Genomic DNA, 18,680 nt, shown 5'->3' with positions numbered 1-18,680 from the left:
TCCTAGTCTGGTTTCTAGAGAAGCATGGCACATTTCGTGAAAAAGCATGGTGGGTGTGGTTTATAAAGACCCAGAAAGGGTTATATATTATATACTGCACAGAGCCTATTTCCAATGATCCAAGATTTACTTCTCCCGTTTGTGAATGACGCAGACCCAGTACACCTACAGTACACCCACTAGCTATGAGGAACCTGTGCTACCCACAGCATGGGACTACTTGGCTGGAAGGTTAGTGCCTCGGCAGACAGGCCTTGCGATCTGCTTGTGAGAGGTCACAGCCTTGACAACCCCATGGAGCCTCAGTGACCACACTGCTGCCGCCACCCACCTAATGAAGACCGGCGCGTCCACAACAGGTCACCCCAAGAGGGAGGCACAAGGACTAGTACTTGAGGAAGTAGAAACTGGCTCCTAAAGATGATTCGATTTTCTGGCAGAGACTGGCTCTCCCCAACTCCACAGATCAAACAAACACTGAGCACGTTCCATGTACAAGGAAGGCCTGCGTTGTCTGAAGTGAGCGAGCTGTCCAGGTGGGGGAATGGCGCACGGACCGCAGAAATCCTCCCCGACTTCCCACATTAAGTCTAAGAGGTAAGAGAAGATGGGCGATCTGTTGAGTGCAGCCCAATAGCTCCAATACTGTTAGCTTATTTAACTTTCCTTTAAGCTGCAGAAACAAAATACTCAGATGACTCACTCGACTGCTAACCAAATGGTTGGCAGTTCAAAGCCACGAAGAGGTACCTCCAAAGAAAGCCTGGCGATTTGCTTCTGGAGGGTCCGAAGCTTGAAAATACTCTGGAGTCCTTCTATTCTGTACACATGGGTCAGAACCAACTTGGTCGTAACTGGTTTAGACTTTTTGTGCAGCGCAAACAGTTATGCACTTGGCTATTTGCTGAAAGGTTGGCTGTTTGAATTCATCTAGAGGCACAAGGGAAGTCAGACCTGGCAATCAGCTTCTAAAGGTCATCACCCTCAAAGCCCTCAGCAGTGCCACTCTGCACCCACGGGGTCTCCACGTGTGGGAACCGATTGATGGCAGCCAACATCAACAATGCAGGGTACCCAGCCTGCTACTGCCTGCCCCCTCTGATCCACCCTCAACAGTCCATGAAAACATGGCTCTTCCCAGCTACTCAGGACCCTCCAACCTGCACCCTTCACAGCCTCCTCCCCAAGCTCTTCTTCCACCTCCCCTCTCTCTCGGCGAACCCCCAGCCAGCTTCACGTGAACTGACCACACGGCTGTCCCTGGCTCACACAGTCTGCTCTTCCTGTGCTGCCGTGGCCCGCAGCTCCCCACCACACTCCTCCGGGGCTCAGAAAAGTGGGATCGGCATCTGACTGGCTGCAGAGGACAAACCTGGAATGAGGCAATAGCGCCGAGGGATTGTTCAACACTCGTCCACAGAGCCCGTTACACCATCTCTTCTGTACAGCGCGGCCCCTGGCCCACACACGGCTCACACAAACACAGCTCTCCACATGCCCTTTGGACCGGGAGCTGCTGTCCTCCAAGGCCGGACACTGCCCACTCTCCCTTCTTCTCTCTGAACAGGATCCTGAGGCATTCCTCATCTGCCATCAACCTAAGGAGAGGCCCGGGGAGGCCCAGGCTTTAACCCTGAGGAAAACTGAGGCACCTGCTCAGGATTACACAGTCCCCTTCTCGGAAACAGCTCCCTCTGTCCCTTGGAGATCAGAGGTCAGGGCCAATTTGGGACAAGGAAAACCCAGTGAATTCAGTGGGATGAAAAGGCAAAGGTGCTTCAGAGCCATCGGGCTTGGCGTGGAGGCCCACGGTGACAAGCCAGTCCCAGCTCCAGCCTCCTGCGCCATTCTGGCTCAAGCATGCCGGATCTCTGCGCTTCTGCTTCCTGTCAGTGAAACAAGGGTCACATGGACCAAGCGCTAAAGCACCGAGTGCGTGCAAACCCAAGGAAAGGCAGTCCTGTTTTCTTCATCACTGTCCAGGATTTGCATCCCAAAGCAGAGATCTCCTCCTTCCCAGGACCAGAGACCTCTGAAAATCTGATGAAAGCCACGAGTCCTCTTCCTAAACAAACACAGCGCTGCAGCCAATCACAAGGGTTCGTGACTTTCTGAAGCTGAGTTAGGGACACCACGATAGGACTGACAGGGTCAGAGCAGAGCAGTAGCCCATGTGAGAGCCCGCTTGTCAAGAACATAGGGGTGACAGACAGGCTGACACACCCCCAGGGAGGAAAACCAGATCGCCACCCAAATTCCAAGTCACCCGTCAGCTTATCTGTGCTGAACCATGAAGCCTGTGTTCTGGTGTCGTTGGGCTACGGCTACTTAGAAAGGGCCAGAAACAAACCCACAGCGCTCCTTCCTCAACCCACCTCAGGAGGGGAGACCAGAGCACTCCTCTCTCTACCTCACATGGGGTAACTTCCGTCTCTCCTGACCTGGACTGGAGGTAGTGGGGACTCAATGGGAGTGTGCTCCCCACCCCCCCACCCCCACCTTCGACACAGAGAACAGAAGTGGATGGTATTAAACATGAGCTCACAGCCCTGTCCAGTCCCGGCCGGTAAAAGGCAGGAACCAACTCAGGCCCTACCTGGTCATTTGTGGACAGTAAGGGGGAGAATGAGCCACAGAGGGGCTCAGTGAAAGGCATGATGCATACAGAGTGGGGCTACTGTCTCCCGACTTGAGCCTCCTTCAGGGATACACATCTCCAAGCTCAGCCCACAAACTGAAAAAACCACAAAATCAACTCAAGTGTTTTCCAAAGATGGCTAGTTTTTGTGGCCAGACTCCCCAACTACCAAAGATGACAACCTCAACTCAGACCCACATTCCTGAGAGGTGTTGGGCAGCTGTGTGGAGCAACAACTAAATTGCTGGGCTACAGAAGGGCCCTGGACCCCGTGGCCTGGAGAGCAGAGGAGGGGACTGGGAAGCGCATGCAAAGCAACTCACTAGTCACTGCTGGGACAGTTTGTGACTGATCCTCCGGCTGTCTCAGGCCACAGCTTCAAAGCTTCCGTTAGTCCCACCCATTCCACCAGAGTGACAAGGGGGCTTCAGAAAGTTCATGAGGAAATCGCTTTATCTTTTCATTCCATTGTCCCACAAGGTTTTGAAGCCCCCTGTACGTGTTTGCAGATTTTGTCTGCTCTATGGCCTTTACGGCTCCCAGATCAAGGCCCTTCCAAAAGGACCACACATACAGGAGTCACCTGCTAAAGTGTAAGGCGGAAAGAAAGCCATACACAGGCACACATGCGCACGCGCACTTCACTGCCCTGTGCAGCAGACACTGGGCCCTGAACGAAGTGAAGGTTTGTGGCAACCCTGCATCAAGCAAGTCTAGCGGCACCGGGTTTCTTTCCAACAGCATGTGCTCACCTCCTATTTCGGTGTCATATTTTGGTCATCCTCACAGCATTTCAGACATTTTCATCATGCTATTACATAGACTACAGTAGGATGCCACTAGCACTTCTACGTGCACTGGGGAAACCCCAAAGTTCAGGTGACTCCCTTTATGGCGATATTCACTTTAACGTGACAGTCTGTAAGTGAACACGCAATGTCTCCCAGGTCTGCCAGTAACGAACCAACTGACCCATCTAGTCCCGAGGAGACAGACAATAAAACACCACATCCAGAAGGCAAACCACCTGGGAAGAAGGAAAGCCGTTATTACTCACTCATACCTTGGAGACACAAAAGTTAAGAAGTATTCTAAACGGAATGCAAAGGATACGCCATTCCACGGATGCGCTTGATTTTTCCAGGGTCCGTGAGCTGAATGGGCTTCAGGGCCTTCTTGATCGGACAGGAGAAAACAACTTCACCGCCACCTCCCGGGGGCATTCCCCGACGCACAATCTGCACAGGGCAGAGGGGAGTGAGGACAGGGTAGAGGCCACACCCAGCCTGCCACAAAGCAAACCAGGGTGAACTTATCCACCCCGCCAGGACCAACTGCACCTTCATTTGTGCCAACAGGGTGCCTTCCCTGTTTAAAACAGCTTCAGACACCGAGGGCGACCACTCCTATAAAGGGGGTTTCTTTTGACAGCGCACAGACAAATGGGAATGGACAGATGGGAAGCTGCTGCCACCAGATGTGGAAACCGTGGGACTCCAGGTCAGAAGTCCCCGTCAGAAACGTCACCTTGATCCTACACAGAGGTGGGCCAGCCTGGTGGTCTGCTGTGAGGATCTGCTGGCTCACACCAGTACCTACCACAGAGCATGCGTAAAGTTAACTACTGACTACAACTGCCATTATTAAGGCTCTTGTCAGCTCAAGCTTCCGCAGGACTTCATGAATCTTGTGAGTCTTCTCATCTGAGGGAGCTTCTGAATAGTCGTAGAAAGACTAGAAATACGATGCCATTTTTTCACAAACTTTTCAAAGCCCCCTCCTACATGGCACCTCAAATGTGACATACACACACTGATTCTTTAAGATGTTTCACTCAGTTATAAGGAGCCCTGATGGCCTGTAGGATAAGCACTAGACTGCTAACCACAAGGTTGGCAATTCAAACCCTCTTCTCCCATAGACGCCCAGCCTGGGAAACACTATAGAGGATGATGATGAGTCAGAATGGGCAGCGGCAGCGGGGACTCTGGCTCATACAGCCAAAGGTCATGCATTCTTACCTTCAGCTCAAAGGATTCACCATCGATCCCAAACTGTTTCAACAGAGGGAGGGCTGTAGCCTTAAGAACATCGACCTATAAAATTAGTTCAGGGGAAAGAAGAGTTTAGTTAGAGCTTGTTGCTGATGTAACTGCTGTCTAGTCAGATCCCTGACTCGTGGCAATGCCATGCATGACGGAACAAAATGCTGTCAGTCTGTCTCATCCTCAGAACAGGCTGAGGAACAGATTACTGGGATCCATGGAGCTCTGGTAGCGTAGTGGTTACAAATCAGGCTGCGAACCGCAAGGTCAGCAGTTGGAAACTACCAGCTGCTCCACGGGAGAAAGATGAGGCGTTCTGCTCCTGTAACGATTAACAGCCTCAGAAATCCTGTGCAGGGTCGCTATGAGTCGGAACCGACTCCACAGCACATAACAACAACAACAACATAGGGTTTGCAGTGGCTGATTCTCAGCAGTAAGTCACCAGGTCTTTCTTTCTAGTCTGTCCTAGTCTGGAAGCTCCCCAGAAACACAGCAACCAAGCATGTCTCCTCTCCCAGACACGTGGTAGTTATACCCGAGGAGGGCTGCCCACATGGAAGGCACGAACTCCAAACCAGCCCCAGAGCTCGGGCAGACAGAAAGGCAAAGAGCCCAGGATTTTTGTCATCAAGCCAGAGATGCCGCCAAGTCAAGGAAAAGGCCGTACCTTTGGTTTGATGTGCCACAGCCCCACTGACTATGGCCCTTAGGCGCGGAGCTCCACCTCTGGCAGAGCCCTGCAGCCTCCCAGCCCATGTGTGCAGATGGCAGAACCGAGGACATGCCTGAACAGATGGGAGGGAGAGACCACACTCTATGCAGGTACCCGCCAGGGTAGTGTAGCTCAGGCAGCGTCAGACACCTTCTCCAGCAAAGGAAAAGACAGCAACCGCAATTCTCCTCTCTCCACCAGGCTCCCTGGGAGTCAGATCCAATTCGAAAGCAGCGTTTGTTGGTTTTTATTATACAAGTATCATTTAAGGGGAATTTGTCAACTGATCTTTGTCATAGTTTAGATATAAAACTTTTTTCCATATTGCCACTGAGAAAGCAAATCATCTGCGACTAAATGCCCTAAACTGGGACACACAGTGCTGAAATCTCCTGTACACATGGGACTTTTTTATTGTTTGAGGCACCAACCCCCATATCCCCCCGCCCCCAACTCCAACCTAAAAGTGCAGTTGCCTCCCTTCCCGCTAATTCACTGAAGAGTCCAATGCTTGCAATGTTGCAGACAATACAGGAAGGTTAAAGCCATCCCCTGAAATTAGTTCAAATTCTACACAGCTTGTATGACAGTCCTTCACAGCTAAAGGTTTCCAGCCTTGCTCTATCCTCATCACCCCAGGAGACGAATCTGTGCAGCTGGATTTCTAAGAGCGGAGGAGTCAGTCTCCCAATAGCTAAAAACACGTTACACACAACTCTACCCTGGCAAGTGTCTCGGGGAATGGTAGCGGCCTCCACTTGGGAAGCCGCCTGCTCACTGGCCTGGACCCGTGTCTGCAGAGGCAGAGACAAGAAGGCTCCCTGTCCCACCCCAGCCACCAGCTTTAAGGCCACAGCTTGTCTGGACAGCAGAGCAGCTCAAGGTGGGAGGCCCCCCGGCAGCCACCTGTGAATGTGAAGCACTTCTCTAGACACACATACACACACACCACCCCACCTGTCATCCCAGGCCTCTGTGTGGTTCTTCCAGACTAGGAGACCAGAGAGAAAGACCTGGAGAGCCACTTCTAACCTTCAGTGACTGAAAACCCGATGGGATCACAAGGGTCCCAGGCGCAGCAGCAGCCAGCATTTTGACCCCCATGAATGGGGGCAGAGAATAACAAGAGGAAGAGGTTTAGCACATCCACCTAGAGGGATGTGCTTAAGAACCACATGTAAATAAGCTAAAGGCACAACCCTCAAAGACAAAACCCTGTGTTACAGAGAACTTTTCTCAGAAGCTGGGTGGTGACAAGACAGCAACAAAGCCCACACTCACGGAAGGGTCGACCTGGTCGTTGGTCACGCCACGCAGAACTGCCTTCAGAGGGTGCTTCATGAATGGGGCCAGGCAGAGAAGGGCCTCCAGGTAGTAGCCGATGGCGCGGAGGACGCTGCAGTCGTGTTCCACAGAGCCGCCGTACAGGAGGCCCGGCTGGTAGTACAGGGTGGTGCCTGGAGCCAGAGGAGAGAGCTCTGTCCCCCAGGCCAAGGGCTGACCCCTGCTGCCAAGCCCTGCAACTGTCCTAAGCTCTGAGGGTAACTTCACCAGTGGTCACGAACTGAATCCCTCCCTACGCCACCAGAATTGCCAATGTCCCCCAAAGTCACACGTCAGACAGTGCTGACAAGGAGGATAAGCACTGGACTGTTCACCCCCACCAGTCGCTCCGAGAGACACAGAAACTTTATACAGGGTTTGACTCGATGGCAGTGGGGTTTGGGCTTTATGCTTAAATCCAGGAGTCCTGGTGACGCAGTGGGTTAGCTGTTGCGCTCCTAACTGAAAGGTCAGCAGTTCAAACCCACCAGCTGCTCTCCAGAGACTTCAGTGTGTTCCTGTAAAGATGACAGTCTAGGAAACCCTCTAGGGAGCTCAACTGTGTCCTACAGGGTTGCTAGGAGTCAGAGGGTTTGCAGTTTTCTCTTCATGAACAAAGGCTGCTGGGGCCGGCATCCACCCCACAGAGGAGAGTGGAGGGGACGTGAGGCTGGGCTCAGGTAGCAGGAGTGCACTCAGCGGTGGGCGAAAGACGTGACCGTGTCGGCAATGAGGGGCCTCAAGGGTTTCCCAACAGAGCGCCACCTCACCGGATATTGTGTCTGTCCTGTGTCAAGTCCAGCTGGGCTCCACCTGGTCTCTTGTGTCAAAATGTCACATTCAGGTGGCAGAAAGAAAAGCATTTCTAGCATTTCTACGGAGTCATCTGGTTTTAGATCTTTGTTACAGAAGCCAGATAATATCTCATTGAAACGTAACACTCAGGAAAAAGCCAACACCCAAGACCAGCTGGGCCCACCTAGCTGAAGGCCTGCCAGAGCCTGAGGGCCTACAGGTGAGCGGGTGCCACAGGGCTCCAGGTGCGGAGGTCTGGGAGTACCAGGACGTACCTGGGAGGGGCTCCGAATGAGTTCCTACTTTACTCCACACCTCCACTCCCACAAATACAAGGTTGGGCCAGGCTCATTGCTTTCTTAGATCTGTCAGTCTTACAATGCTCTGTGTACTTTCTACCTTGAGCAGGGTTTTTTAATGAACATGCCATGGACCCCACCTCTTCCCTGCCAATACTGGCATTTTGGGATCTTCACTGTAGGAACAGTAAGTGTGGTTTTATAACAAGGGGAGAGGTCTAGGAGTCAGTCGGTCCTGGGGGCAGTTCTTTAAGCCCTCAGAATGTCACTCTCCACACGGTAAAATAGAGACAATGAGGCCACCTTTGCCAAACTGCTATGCAGACTAAATGTGCCTTTCAGTAACTGACCCCAACTCTCAGTTCAATGAATCTGCAGTTCTTAAGTGTCATCCAGTCAATTTGGACTCATAGCGACGCTGTAGAGAGTTTTGAAGGCTATAAATATTTGTGGGCGCAGAAAGCTTCATGTTTCTCCTGCAAATTGGATGGTGGGCTCGAACTGATTATCTTGTGGTTCATAGTCCAGTGCTTATCCTACAGAGCCACTGTGCTCTCCATTCAAGTAGCAGGAGCTATTTAAATGTAATTTAGCAAAAACAAGTCTCTCAAATTATTCTACAGCTTTAGTGGAAACTCCTTAGTCTCTTTATTTACTTTTCAAACACAAGGGTAAGTCAAAAGTATAGTTACAATATCATAGAGACCTTTATTCAACAAAAACATGGACTCAAATCATGTTCTCTCTCAATGGTCTTTGAGTTTGGGGAAGAAACACAAGTCGGTAGGGGCAATATCAGAACTGGAGGGTGGGTAGGGTAAAGTTCCCAACAAAATTCTCCCCGGGCAGCCCTTGCTCCCTGCGCCCCTCCCGAGTAATGAGCAGGTACGCTGCTGGGATGGAGACCAAGTCTAGAACTTTCCTGGCCTTTCTCTCATCACTGCAGTTTTCTGTTTTCTTTAAACGTCTTCACAAGAAACCCCTGTGATCATCCTGTGCCCTTTGAGAAAATCTATCAAGACCACCCCCTTGGGAGTCCCAAACCAGTCACTTAAACCTTCTGAGTTAACCTCTGTCTTAAATCGAACTGACTCAGCAGAGCCCCTCACAAGCCATGGCTTTATTAGACTGTTTTTTTAAGGCACCCCAAGGAGACTAAGAAAGGACTATTACTGAGAGAACTGCAGCCTTCCAGGGAAGGCAGAGCCATGTGTGAAGGTGTTTGTTTGGAAGAGTCTGTGCAGGAAGAACTGCAGCCCTGGTAGCAATACTTTCTGACTGGTCCTCGTAACGTATCATCCTGTTAAGTTTCAGAAAAGTACTGGATTTTCTTACTGTATTTACATATTGGAAGAAAATACCCTGATATGAGTGAACAGGGGGCTTTTACTGTGTAAGATCTTTTGCAGTCTCCTAGGGTAATTTACCAAAAACCAAACCTGCTGACACAAGAAAGTGGTATGTTAGTCATTCAAAAGGAAAGCAGCTCTTGGATGTTTCATAGAATAAACTAAAAGCAAAAATTCAAATGATCACAATCTGAACCCAGAGTCTGATCAGAACCGAACCCTTCTCAAAGGGAAAGAGTCTGGGTCATTCCTGGTAAACAGCATCTGGTCAAACAATGACCACATAACTATTTAAATAATAATTCCATCAAGTCATACAATCTACCTGTTTATGCTCGCAAATTCTCCAAATGAGAAAATGACCAGCTCACTAGCGTGAAGGAGTGGGGAGGGCAAGGACACGGGATGGGAGTGAGATCATGTACATGCCTCACTCCTTAAACCCAACTCGAAATCATCATCTCCTCTGACTCACCCAGGAAAAGTTACTGACAAAATCTCTGGCAACATCAAAGGTGGAAGACCAGGGGGAGTCACAGTCTGGCAAAAGACATCTGACTTTCTCATGCCTTTGACCTGTTCCTGGCAAGGCATGGCTGAATGCAGCTACAGCTCCCCAAGCCCTAGGCAGGACAGGGACACTTATGAACCCAAGCCTGTCTTCTTTCTGAAGTGCGCCAACAGACGGGAAAGGTCAGAGTCTCCTTTGTGAACATGTGTGGAAAGACCCAGTTCAGAGAGTCAGCCAAGGGATTTGGTCTCCTATACTATGCAGATGTTCGAGTTTTTAATCAGGGGAAAACGAAAGAAAGAATCTAAACACCTAGACTTCAAGCAGTTAAATAAATGAGGATGCATCTATCTGATGGCACACTGCTGAAGTGGGCTGCATGGGCCCACACGGAAATTGATATTAGTGAATAAAGCTGGCTGGAGAATAATACGAACAGTATGCTCCTACTTATGGCTTGAGATACAAGGGGGCTTCAAAAAGTTCATGGAAAAACCCCATTAGCTCTGAATTCCATTTTCCATAAAACTTTGAAGCCCCCTGGCACCTCTGTGGCCACACAAGCAAACGTATGTAATGCAGACACCTCTGCACCCCAGGCTGTGACCGTGGCTGTCTGGAGAGAGGAGTTAACAGAGGAAAGAGCTGAATGGATGGAGCACCACATTTGTTTTGTTTTGTGGTTTTTGCATGTACTTGTGTTATGTGTCAACATGTTGGTTAGACCATAGCGGCCCTGTGTAGGGTTTCTGAAGAAAGCTGGTAGGCTTGAACTGTTGACCCTGTGCGTCACAGTCCAGTGCTGATCCTACAATGCTACACCAGAAGTACTTGTGTTAAAACACAAAAAAACTCAACAGATGCAACTATCTACCTAGCTCACAGTTTGTGATAAGAACTTAACAAGGTCATTTATATAAACGGGCTTTGAAAGTGGTTTAAGTGTCAGATATTAGTTTCATTGCTAAAAACAGAGGAAGTATTTGCTTGTTGATCTGAACTTTTCCACAGTCTTCTAGCTCCCTGAAATGGAGTGCGTCCCCTTCCACTGGGGAGTTTCTCGCACACCTCTGAGTAACTGTATCACAAACAGGGAATTGAGTCTTCCCATCTGAACACAGCATTTCCTTCCGCACAAGTGAGGAGGCCAGGAAGGCTGAAGGAGTCCAGGCACTTACCTGTTTGGTTTATCTCAATTCGAGAACCATTGGTTATTTTGTCCATCAGCCTTATGAAGCTGGCTTCAAAATCTGTAGAGGAAAAGAAAGGACAGGTTGGCCACATACTGGTCACCTTCCGGAGATCCCCGCATCTGAGAGGGTGGGTCACACCCGGGGTCACTGGGGAAGGACTGGGAAGCCGGTGAAAAGCACTGACCTGCATAAGCATGTTTAATAGCACTATTAGGAACAAGTCACGTTCACAATCAGTGGAAAAAAGCAACTCCACCAGCAACTGGCCAGTAAGGCAGCTGCCACTCTACTCTGTGAGACAGGATGAGGCTCCACAGGGGTTTCAAGGCCTGAGTTTCTGCAAGCACACTGAGGCCTTTCTCTGAGGCACGTCTGTGTGGACGCGAACCTCCAACTTCTCTGTTAACAGCCAAGTGAACCCGGAACTCCACCAGCAGTGTAATGCGGTATTAACGTCAGCAGCATAAAATCCATTAAGATCTGGTCTTACGACTCTGAAAACCCCACTTCTGTTGAGTCAATCCCAGCTCATCCTGTCAGACAGAGAACTAATCCCCTAGGGTTCCCAAGGCGGGAATTTTAAGGAGAACAGATCACCAGGTCTTTTATTCTGCAGAGTGGCTGGTGGGTTTGAACTACTAACCTACCAGTCAGCAGCTGAGCACTTGCCATCACACCACCAAGACTCCTCTGCCATCGAGTGGGTTCCAAATCATAGCGACCCTGTATACGGTTTCTGAAGAGTGACTGGTGGGTTTGAACGGCAAACTTTGTGGTTAGCAGTCCAGTGTTGATCCTACAATGCCACACCAAGAGCCCCCACCTCTGGAGGCCACACCCAGTAAGAGAGGAAGAGCAAAACGCAGGGAGGAGTTTTAAAGCCAGAATCTTCCTCACAGCAGAAGTCCTGAGCGCAGGAAGATGAATTCAAGGGCTACTCTTCAGTCTCAGCAACAGAGCAAGACCACCATCCCACAGAACAATGTGTCCCTTTTCATGGGCAGGTGCTTTCAGCAGCTCATGTCTGCACACATTAAAAAGGCACATGGACGTCCAGAATTATTGCCACTGCTTTCAAATGCCTGAAGAAATAATGCTCTGTGTTCAGATATAGGTTTTCTCAATGACAGACTTCATATGGACTTAGTTGTCCTGTTAATATATTTTTATGTTTAAATGTGCATTCATCCCTTTTGATCAGAAAATACACTGATTTAAAACAGAAAAGTCGGTCATTTTTCAAAAAGAGGGAAGAAAACTAGCTGTTGAGTGTGAAATGTGGGAGTGGTGAATTCTCTGACGTAGGGAATAGACCCTCTGGTCTCTCGCTAAGCCAACTGCACTGGTACGCATGTGCTGGTCAACTTCCACCTCTTACCGGCAAATAAGCACCCATAGCACCCTGGTAGCTAACACATTAGACTTCCGATCCTGTCACAAACCCAAGGTGGGCTGATCCACAGAGCAATTCCCATCTACCTGTGACTCAACGCTGCCCCTAGCTCCCATCCTGGTGCCCCCAACCCCAACCCCGCCCAACCCCCCCTCCCACCCCACCCCCGCTACAGGTCCTGAGATAGCTCAGCATGGTGAGTCACTGCATACTGAGCGCCGACTGCCTGCTGGGCTCTCAGTGAACCTGGGACCCAGGAATGCTGGCCTGCTTGCGCTGGTCAAATGCCTGGCAAGTGGCAGAGCCAGGACTGGAGCCCAAGTCTGTCCTCCAAAGTCCACACCCTCTGCCACGAGTTTGCCTCTGCTCAGTTTACTCCCTCGAGCCAATTTCTGCCTTTGGAAAATATGATCCCTGTTCAACTGTACTCACTGCCCGACCTAAGGACCCTGAAGCCATGTGAGGGCCCCCCAGCCAACAGTTACCTTTAATGAAATCTTAACAATAAAATGCATCAGTCACTCACTATACATGTACGAGTGCTGCTCACAAGACTGTCGCTGCAGTCCGACTTCTCTTTATGTGCTAGGTTGTGGGGACACATATATGCTTACTAGACGTCATTGTTGTTGTTAAGTGCCATCGGGGTTCTGAGGAGCAGCTAGTGGGTGTGAAGGGCCAACCTTGCAGTTCAAACTGCCCTTGAAGTCCAGTGCTTATCCCACACCAGGACACACAAGCAGCCACCACATAAGTGTGAAAGAAACTGAGCTACAGAGTCGAAGCAGAAATACCTCCGACGGTGTTTTCGAGACAGAATAGTCTGTTTTTAAAAAGCAGGCTCAGACATCTCAGTTCAGCTTAATAGACAAAAATGCCTGCCTTGAGCATCATACTCTCTTAAGAGCTGTCTGTGGGACCCAATTTGGCAACAGCAGCCAGAAAAATGAGACAGGACACCTTAGGGGGTAGGGAGTTCATGTTCATGGGTGGGGGGGGGGGTGCTCAGCAAAGGAGGGTGAGAATGGCTGCACAATGCGATCAGTATCACTGAACTGAAGTGAACATACAGAGGTGCTTGAATTGGTAGATGTTTTGCTGTGTGTATTCTCAACAACAAAATAAATTTTTTTAATCGCCATCACAACAACGCTTTTCTACTTCTGTTTATAGCAAAGGCAAGCTGCTCTGTTAGCTGCTGTCCAGAAGTTGAAGTGAGAATGAAAACAAGTCCTCACACATAAAGTCCAAGATTCCACTCCTTGACCTTTCCAGATGAGGAGAGAAGAAAGCGAGACTTGTACAATCTACAGGCAGAAATGCCAACTACCAGCAGACTAGGGACCTCTGTGCAGGACAAGGACACCCCGGCCACAGCAAACTGGTGCTTTAGGAGAAATTCATTAAAGAATCCGACGCACAGCCAGCTCGAGTCCTAGTGACCGTGAAACTAGAGCGCCATCACCTGGTGCGAAAGAGAGTTCAGGTTTACCTCAACACAGTGTGCCCCGATGCCCACCCTGCGCTCAACTGTGCTCCCACCAAGACATGTGCCGCGCATATCCTTAAACTTCCAGGCCTGTGGTTACAATCCCATGGGACTGTCTTGGTTACATTAATAAAGTAGGATTAGTATAGGAGGCATCTTCAGTCGGTCTCTTTTGAAATATCAGAAATTAAACAAGCAAGCTTAGAAACAGAGGTGGAAGCAGAGAGATGCCAAACCACATGGAGATCACCCAAAAGAGCACGGACCTTCAGCCAGAGCTCTGTTTAGACTGCTAGCCTCCTAACGGTAAGAAAACAGACTGATGTCTGTTAAAGGCTCCTCCTTATTACAGCAGCACTAGCTAGCTAAGATAGCTTCCCCCAACTTCAGGTAGAGAAGATGGGCAGGATTCCCCATCCCTGCTCCTCCCACACCCTTTGGGGCTCTTCTCCTGGGGGCACAAAATTTCTAGTATTTGAAAACCTTAAGGAAAAGCTTCAAAACTAAGGCCACGTCTACTGCGCCATTTAAGGATTCCTAACGGGGTTTGAAAACTATAAAGAATAGTGGCTGGATACCGGAATGGTCGGGGTGGGGAAGGGAACGAAAGGGAAGGGAAGACCGGGATTGGCTGCATTCTATTTCCTGGCCTAGGTGGGAGTCACCACTTTACAATGTCAAGCACGAATTTTGCATTTCACACATTTTTTTTGGTTATACTTCACATTTTAAATGAGTTTTTTTAAATTTCCAGACCTTTCCTCTCAGGATATCCTTAGATAGCACCTCTCATGCCTGTACCTCAGGTAAATGATCTCAGTTTTCTTAAAACAGTCAATAACTTTTCACCAAAAAATACAAAAGGAATACAATGTAAAGATGAATGAAAACAGGAAGCAAATCTCAACTAACAGATTCCACAGAAATGTATCACAACCTAAATACCCAGAACCAATGGCCCAGTTAAATGAATTCTAACATATCCAGGTTTCAGAAACAGACCTGGTGGAGCAGTGGTTTAGGCCAGGGTTACTAACTGAACGGTCAGCAGTTCAAACCCACCAGTGGTTCCACGGAATCTCCTTCCGTAAAGATTACAGCCTTGGCAACACCTCTGCCCAGTTCCAGTCTGTCCTGAAGGGTTACTATGAGTCGAAATAAACTCCACGGTTCACAACAACAACCTGTATCAAAGCAGGAGTCCCTGGGTGGATTCTGTGCTCAACTAATTGGTGGTTAAAACTCACCCAGAGGAGCCTCGGCAGACGGACCTGGCGATTTGATTCCAAAAGGTCACAGCCTTGAAAATTCTAAGGAACAGTTCAATTCTGCACATGGGCCAGAGTCAACTTGTGGACAACCAACAACGACAATTTGTAATAATACAATCTGCAACCTTATCACTGGAGTCCTGGTGTGGCACTGTGGGTTAATGCGCTAGACCAACTGCGAGGTTGGTTTGAACCGCAAGGTCGGTGGTTCAAGCTCACCAGCTGCTCCTCGGAAACCCTACACAGGGCTGCTTTAAGTCAGAACCGACTTGACAGCAACAACCACCTCATCATTAGCAGGGAAGTTCTGATGTACTAGGATGAATCACGTCTGAGGTATGGGGTTGTGATGCAGCACCGTTTATGTAGAAAAAGGGACACACACACTTGTCTACGCCACTCTCTGAAATCCTATCTATAGAGGGTCACTATGAGTTGGAATAGATTCGATGGCAGTGGGTTTGGACCACAATTTAAAATATTCAACAAAACTATTTTCATTAAATAATTTAGGATGGATCTTTATCATTCTATGCAGCCATTAAAAATGCATTTAAAAGCAGTGTTTAATGACATGAGGAAATGCTCATACTATATTAAGGAAAAAGATTAAAAATAGCATATAAATATGAGCTCCAGTTCTTTAGAGAAGCTAATAAGGAGCCCTGGCGGCAGAGTGGCTTATACACCAGGCTGCTAACCCAAACTTGGCAGTTCCTGTCCACAAGACACTCCATGGGAAAAAGATGAGGCTTGCTGCTCACGTGACATCTCTACAGGATCTACAAGTCACAATCAACTCCATGGCACACCACCACCCAAGATATAACTGGAAGAAAAGACAGCAAACTGCTCCAAGTCATTAGTCATTAATCCTTAAGAGGTAGGAATCACGATTCTCAGAATACATGAAAAGATGACCATTCATAAACCCCCTTCTAAGACTGAAACTCCAAGGGAACACACGGCAGGCTTGCAATGCTCACTGGTGATTGTGCTGGTCAACGTATAAGTAGAAGTGGGGGAAAAGCAGCAATAAAGACATAGCCCGCGTCTGGTCATGTTCCACACAGACCCGCTGACCCTGAGATGAGAGAGAAGAGGATGGGATGGCTGATCTGAAGTATAGGGAGATGTGGGAATTCCTAACACCATGCACACTGGGGGCTAGAATTAAGAGTGAAGTGGCCAGCTGGTCTGAAGTGAGGGGAGGCAGGTGAGAACTCCCAACCTTGCAGTCAGTACCCATTTGACCAAGCTTGGATGACTTGCTGACCAGCCCTTGACCAGATGAAGATAAGGAAGTCTGATCCAGGGAGTAAGCATAAATCGCTAAAACTGGATGAACTAGACCTTTTCTTATGGGTGTAGGATATAGCTCAAAATTCCAACCAAAGGGGGAGGATCCTTCATATCAAGGATCAAGCTTGCATCCTCAGTACACTGGAATGACAGGGACGGGCAACTTAGACATTGGCTATCAGAAATGGGGCCAAGAGGAGTCCTGGTGCGGTGCTGTGGGTTAATGCCCTGGATCGCAAAGTCAATTGAACCGCAAGGTTGTTAATGAGTCTTCCTCCAATCCTGATGCCACGCTTTTCTTCATAGAGCCCAGCTTCTCGGATCATTTGCTCAGCATACAGATTGAGTAAGTATGGTGAAAGAATACAACCCAGGTGCACACCTTTCCTAATTCCAAACCAGTGTTCCCTTATTCTATTCCTTTAGTGGCTGTATTACTTTTTTGTTTTCTGATTTTACTAATTCATACATTTTCGTTTTACAAAAATATGAGGTCACTGATTGTATTTTCTCAGTTAATTTGCTGGTTGTATTATAATTTTTTTACATATAATATATACATGTGTTTTGTTTTTCTATGTTGTTTATTGTTTTGAGGGGTGGCGCTGTGGGATAAGTACTGGACTGGGAACCAACAGTGGCACAAACCTACTAGCTACTCCTCGGAAACCCTCTACAGGGTCACTATGGGTCAGGTTTGACTCACAGCACTTAACAGCAACAGAAAGCCTCATCTTTCTCCTCAGGAATGGCTGGTGGGCTCAAACTGCCAACCTCATGGTTAGTAGTTCAGTGCTTATCCTATAGAGCCACAGCATTCATATTAAAACAAACAGCCATGTTAAAAAAGGGCAACCCAAAACAGATCAAGCATATAAAGACAAAAAAAAGATAGATGTACATCAAAGGGAACAAAAAACTTCTCAAATAAATAAAGAACACTGAGCAAGTTACTGGAAAAAAATTACTTTCCAACATTCAAAGAAATAAAAAAATCTTTGGATTACATGTGCCAACATACCAAAAATGATTAAAAAATAAAAATAAAAATATGTGTGGATGACTAAGATCACAAGTACAAAACTGTTAACACCACTAAAACAAAAAAATCATACTATGTAATAAACTAATCTCCTTAACTGTGAAGAGATGAAAACTCCTCAAATCAAGTCTTGTTTATAAAAGAGACCACACTGAGTGTTTGAAAACCACTGCTGGTGTGGCGCAGTAGGATCAGCACAGGATTTTGAACCACAGGTCAGAAGTTCAAACCCACCAGCTGCTCCTCAGGAACCCTATACAGGGTCTCTAGGAGCCGGAAGCCACTTGATGGCACTTCACAACAACACAGTCAGCAGACAAGGCACAAAGCACATCGACATAGTCACTAAGTACAGTAACAATACACAGGGCGCCAACCCACCAACCAGCTCAATTACTGCTGAAACGGCTACTTTTCAGTAAAATGCAGATGTAATGGGTCTGGAGAATTAATTTCTGTAAGTTAAATTAATAAAACATCTATATTTTAAAACAGAAGGCTTGTAATTTTCAAGGAGAATTTTCTTCATGGTGTTAGGGTCACAGAAATTTCTTTTAAAAAGATATTTAAAGATTTCTTCATAAGGGCACAGACAGACATAAACTGGACTACAGTAAAATCAGGAACTGTTGTTGTTGTCAGGTGCCATTGAGTCGGAACCGACTCATAGCGAGCCCATGCACAGCAGAACGGAACAATGTCCACTCCTGGGCCAACCTCACTACCGCTGCCACACTTGAGTCCATCAACGATGCCACCTGGCCAATCCATCTCATTGGGGGTCTTCCTCTTTTTCTCTGATCCTCCATCTTACCCAGCATGATATCCTTCTCCAGCGACTGGTCCCTCCTGACAACATGACCAAAGTATGAGAGACAAAGCTTAGCCATCCTGGCCTCCAAGGAGCACTCTGGCTGTACTTCTTTCAAAACAAATTGGTTCTTCTGGCAGTCCATGGCACTTTTAGTATTCTCCTCCAACACCACAACTCAAAGGCATCAATTCTTCTACGATCTTCCTTACTCACTGTCCAGCTTTCGTATCTATATGAGGTTATTGAAAATACCATGGCTTGGGTCAGGCGCACCTTAATCTTCAAGCTGACATCTCTGTTCTTCAACACTTTAAAAAATTCCTGTGCAGCAGATTTACCCACTGCAATATGTTGTCTGATCTCTTGACTGCTGCTTCCATGAGTGTTGATAGTTAATCCAAGAAGAACGAAGTCCTTGACAACTTCAATCTTTTCTCCATTGATAAGAATGTTGTTTATTGGTCCAGTGGTGAGGATTTTTGTTTTCCTGACATTGAGATG

The 18,680-nt window shown here is 48.1% G+C and overlaps 1 protein-coding gene across 1 annotated transcript in view; it reads right to left on the bottom strand.

The window, feature by feature from the left end:
- The window catches only part of RCL1 (RNA terminal phosphate cyclase-like 1), a 44,181-nt gene that overhangs the window by 15,714 nt on the left and 9,787 nt on the right, over positions 1–18,680 (bottom strand). The window contains exons 2-5 of the mRNA XM_006863752.1: positions 10,854–10,925; positions 6,680–6,855; positions 4,660–4,734; positions 3,752–3,876 (exon numbers count right to left, since the gene is read on the bottom strand). Of these exons, the coding sequence (XP_006863814.1) occupies positions 3,752–3,876; positions 4,660–4,734; positions 6,680–6,855; positions 10,854–10,925 (448 nt within the window). The remainder of the gene's footprint in view (positions 1–3,751; positions 3,877–4,659; positions 4,735–6,679; positions 6,856–10,853; positions 10,926–18,680) is intronic.

This window comes from Chrysochloris asiatica, unplaced genomic scaffold, assembly GCF_000296735.1.
Source record: "Chrysochloris asiatica unplaced genomic scaffold, ChrAsi1.0 scaffold00056, whole genome shotgun sequence".
Taxonomy (NCBI): domain Eukaryota; kingdom Metazoa; phylum Chordata; class Mammalia; order Afrosoricida; family Chrysochloridae; genus Chrysochloris; species Chrysochloris asiatica.
This window is presented reverse-complemented; position numbering and strand designations above follow the sequence as displayed.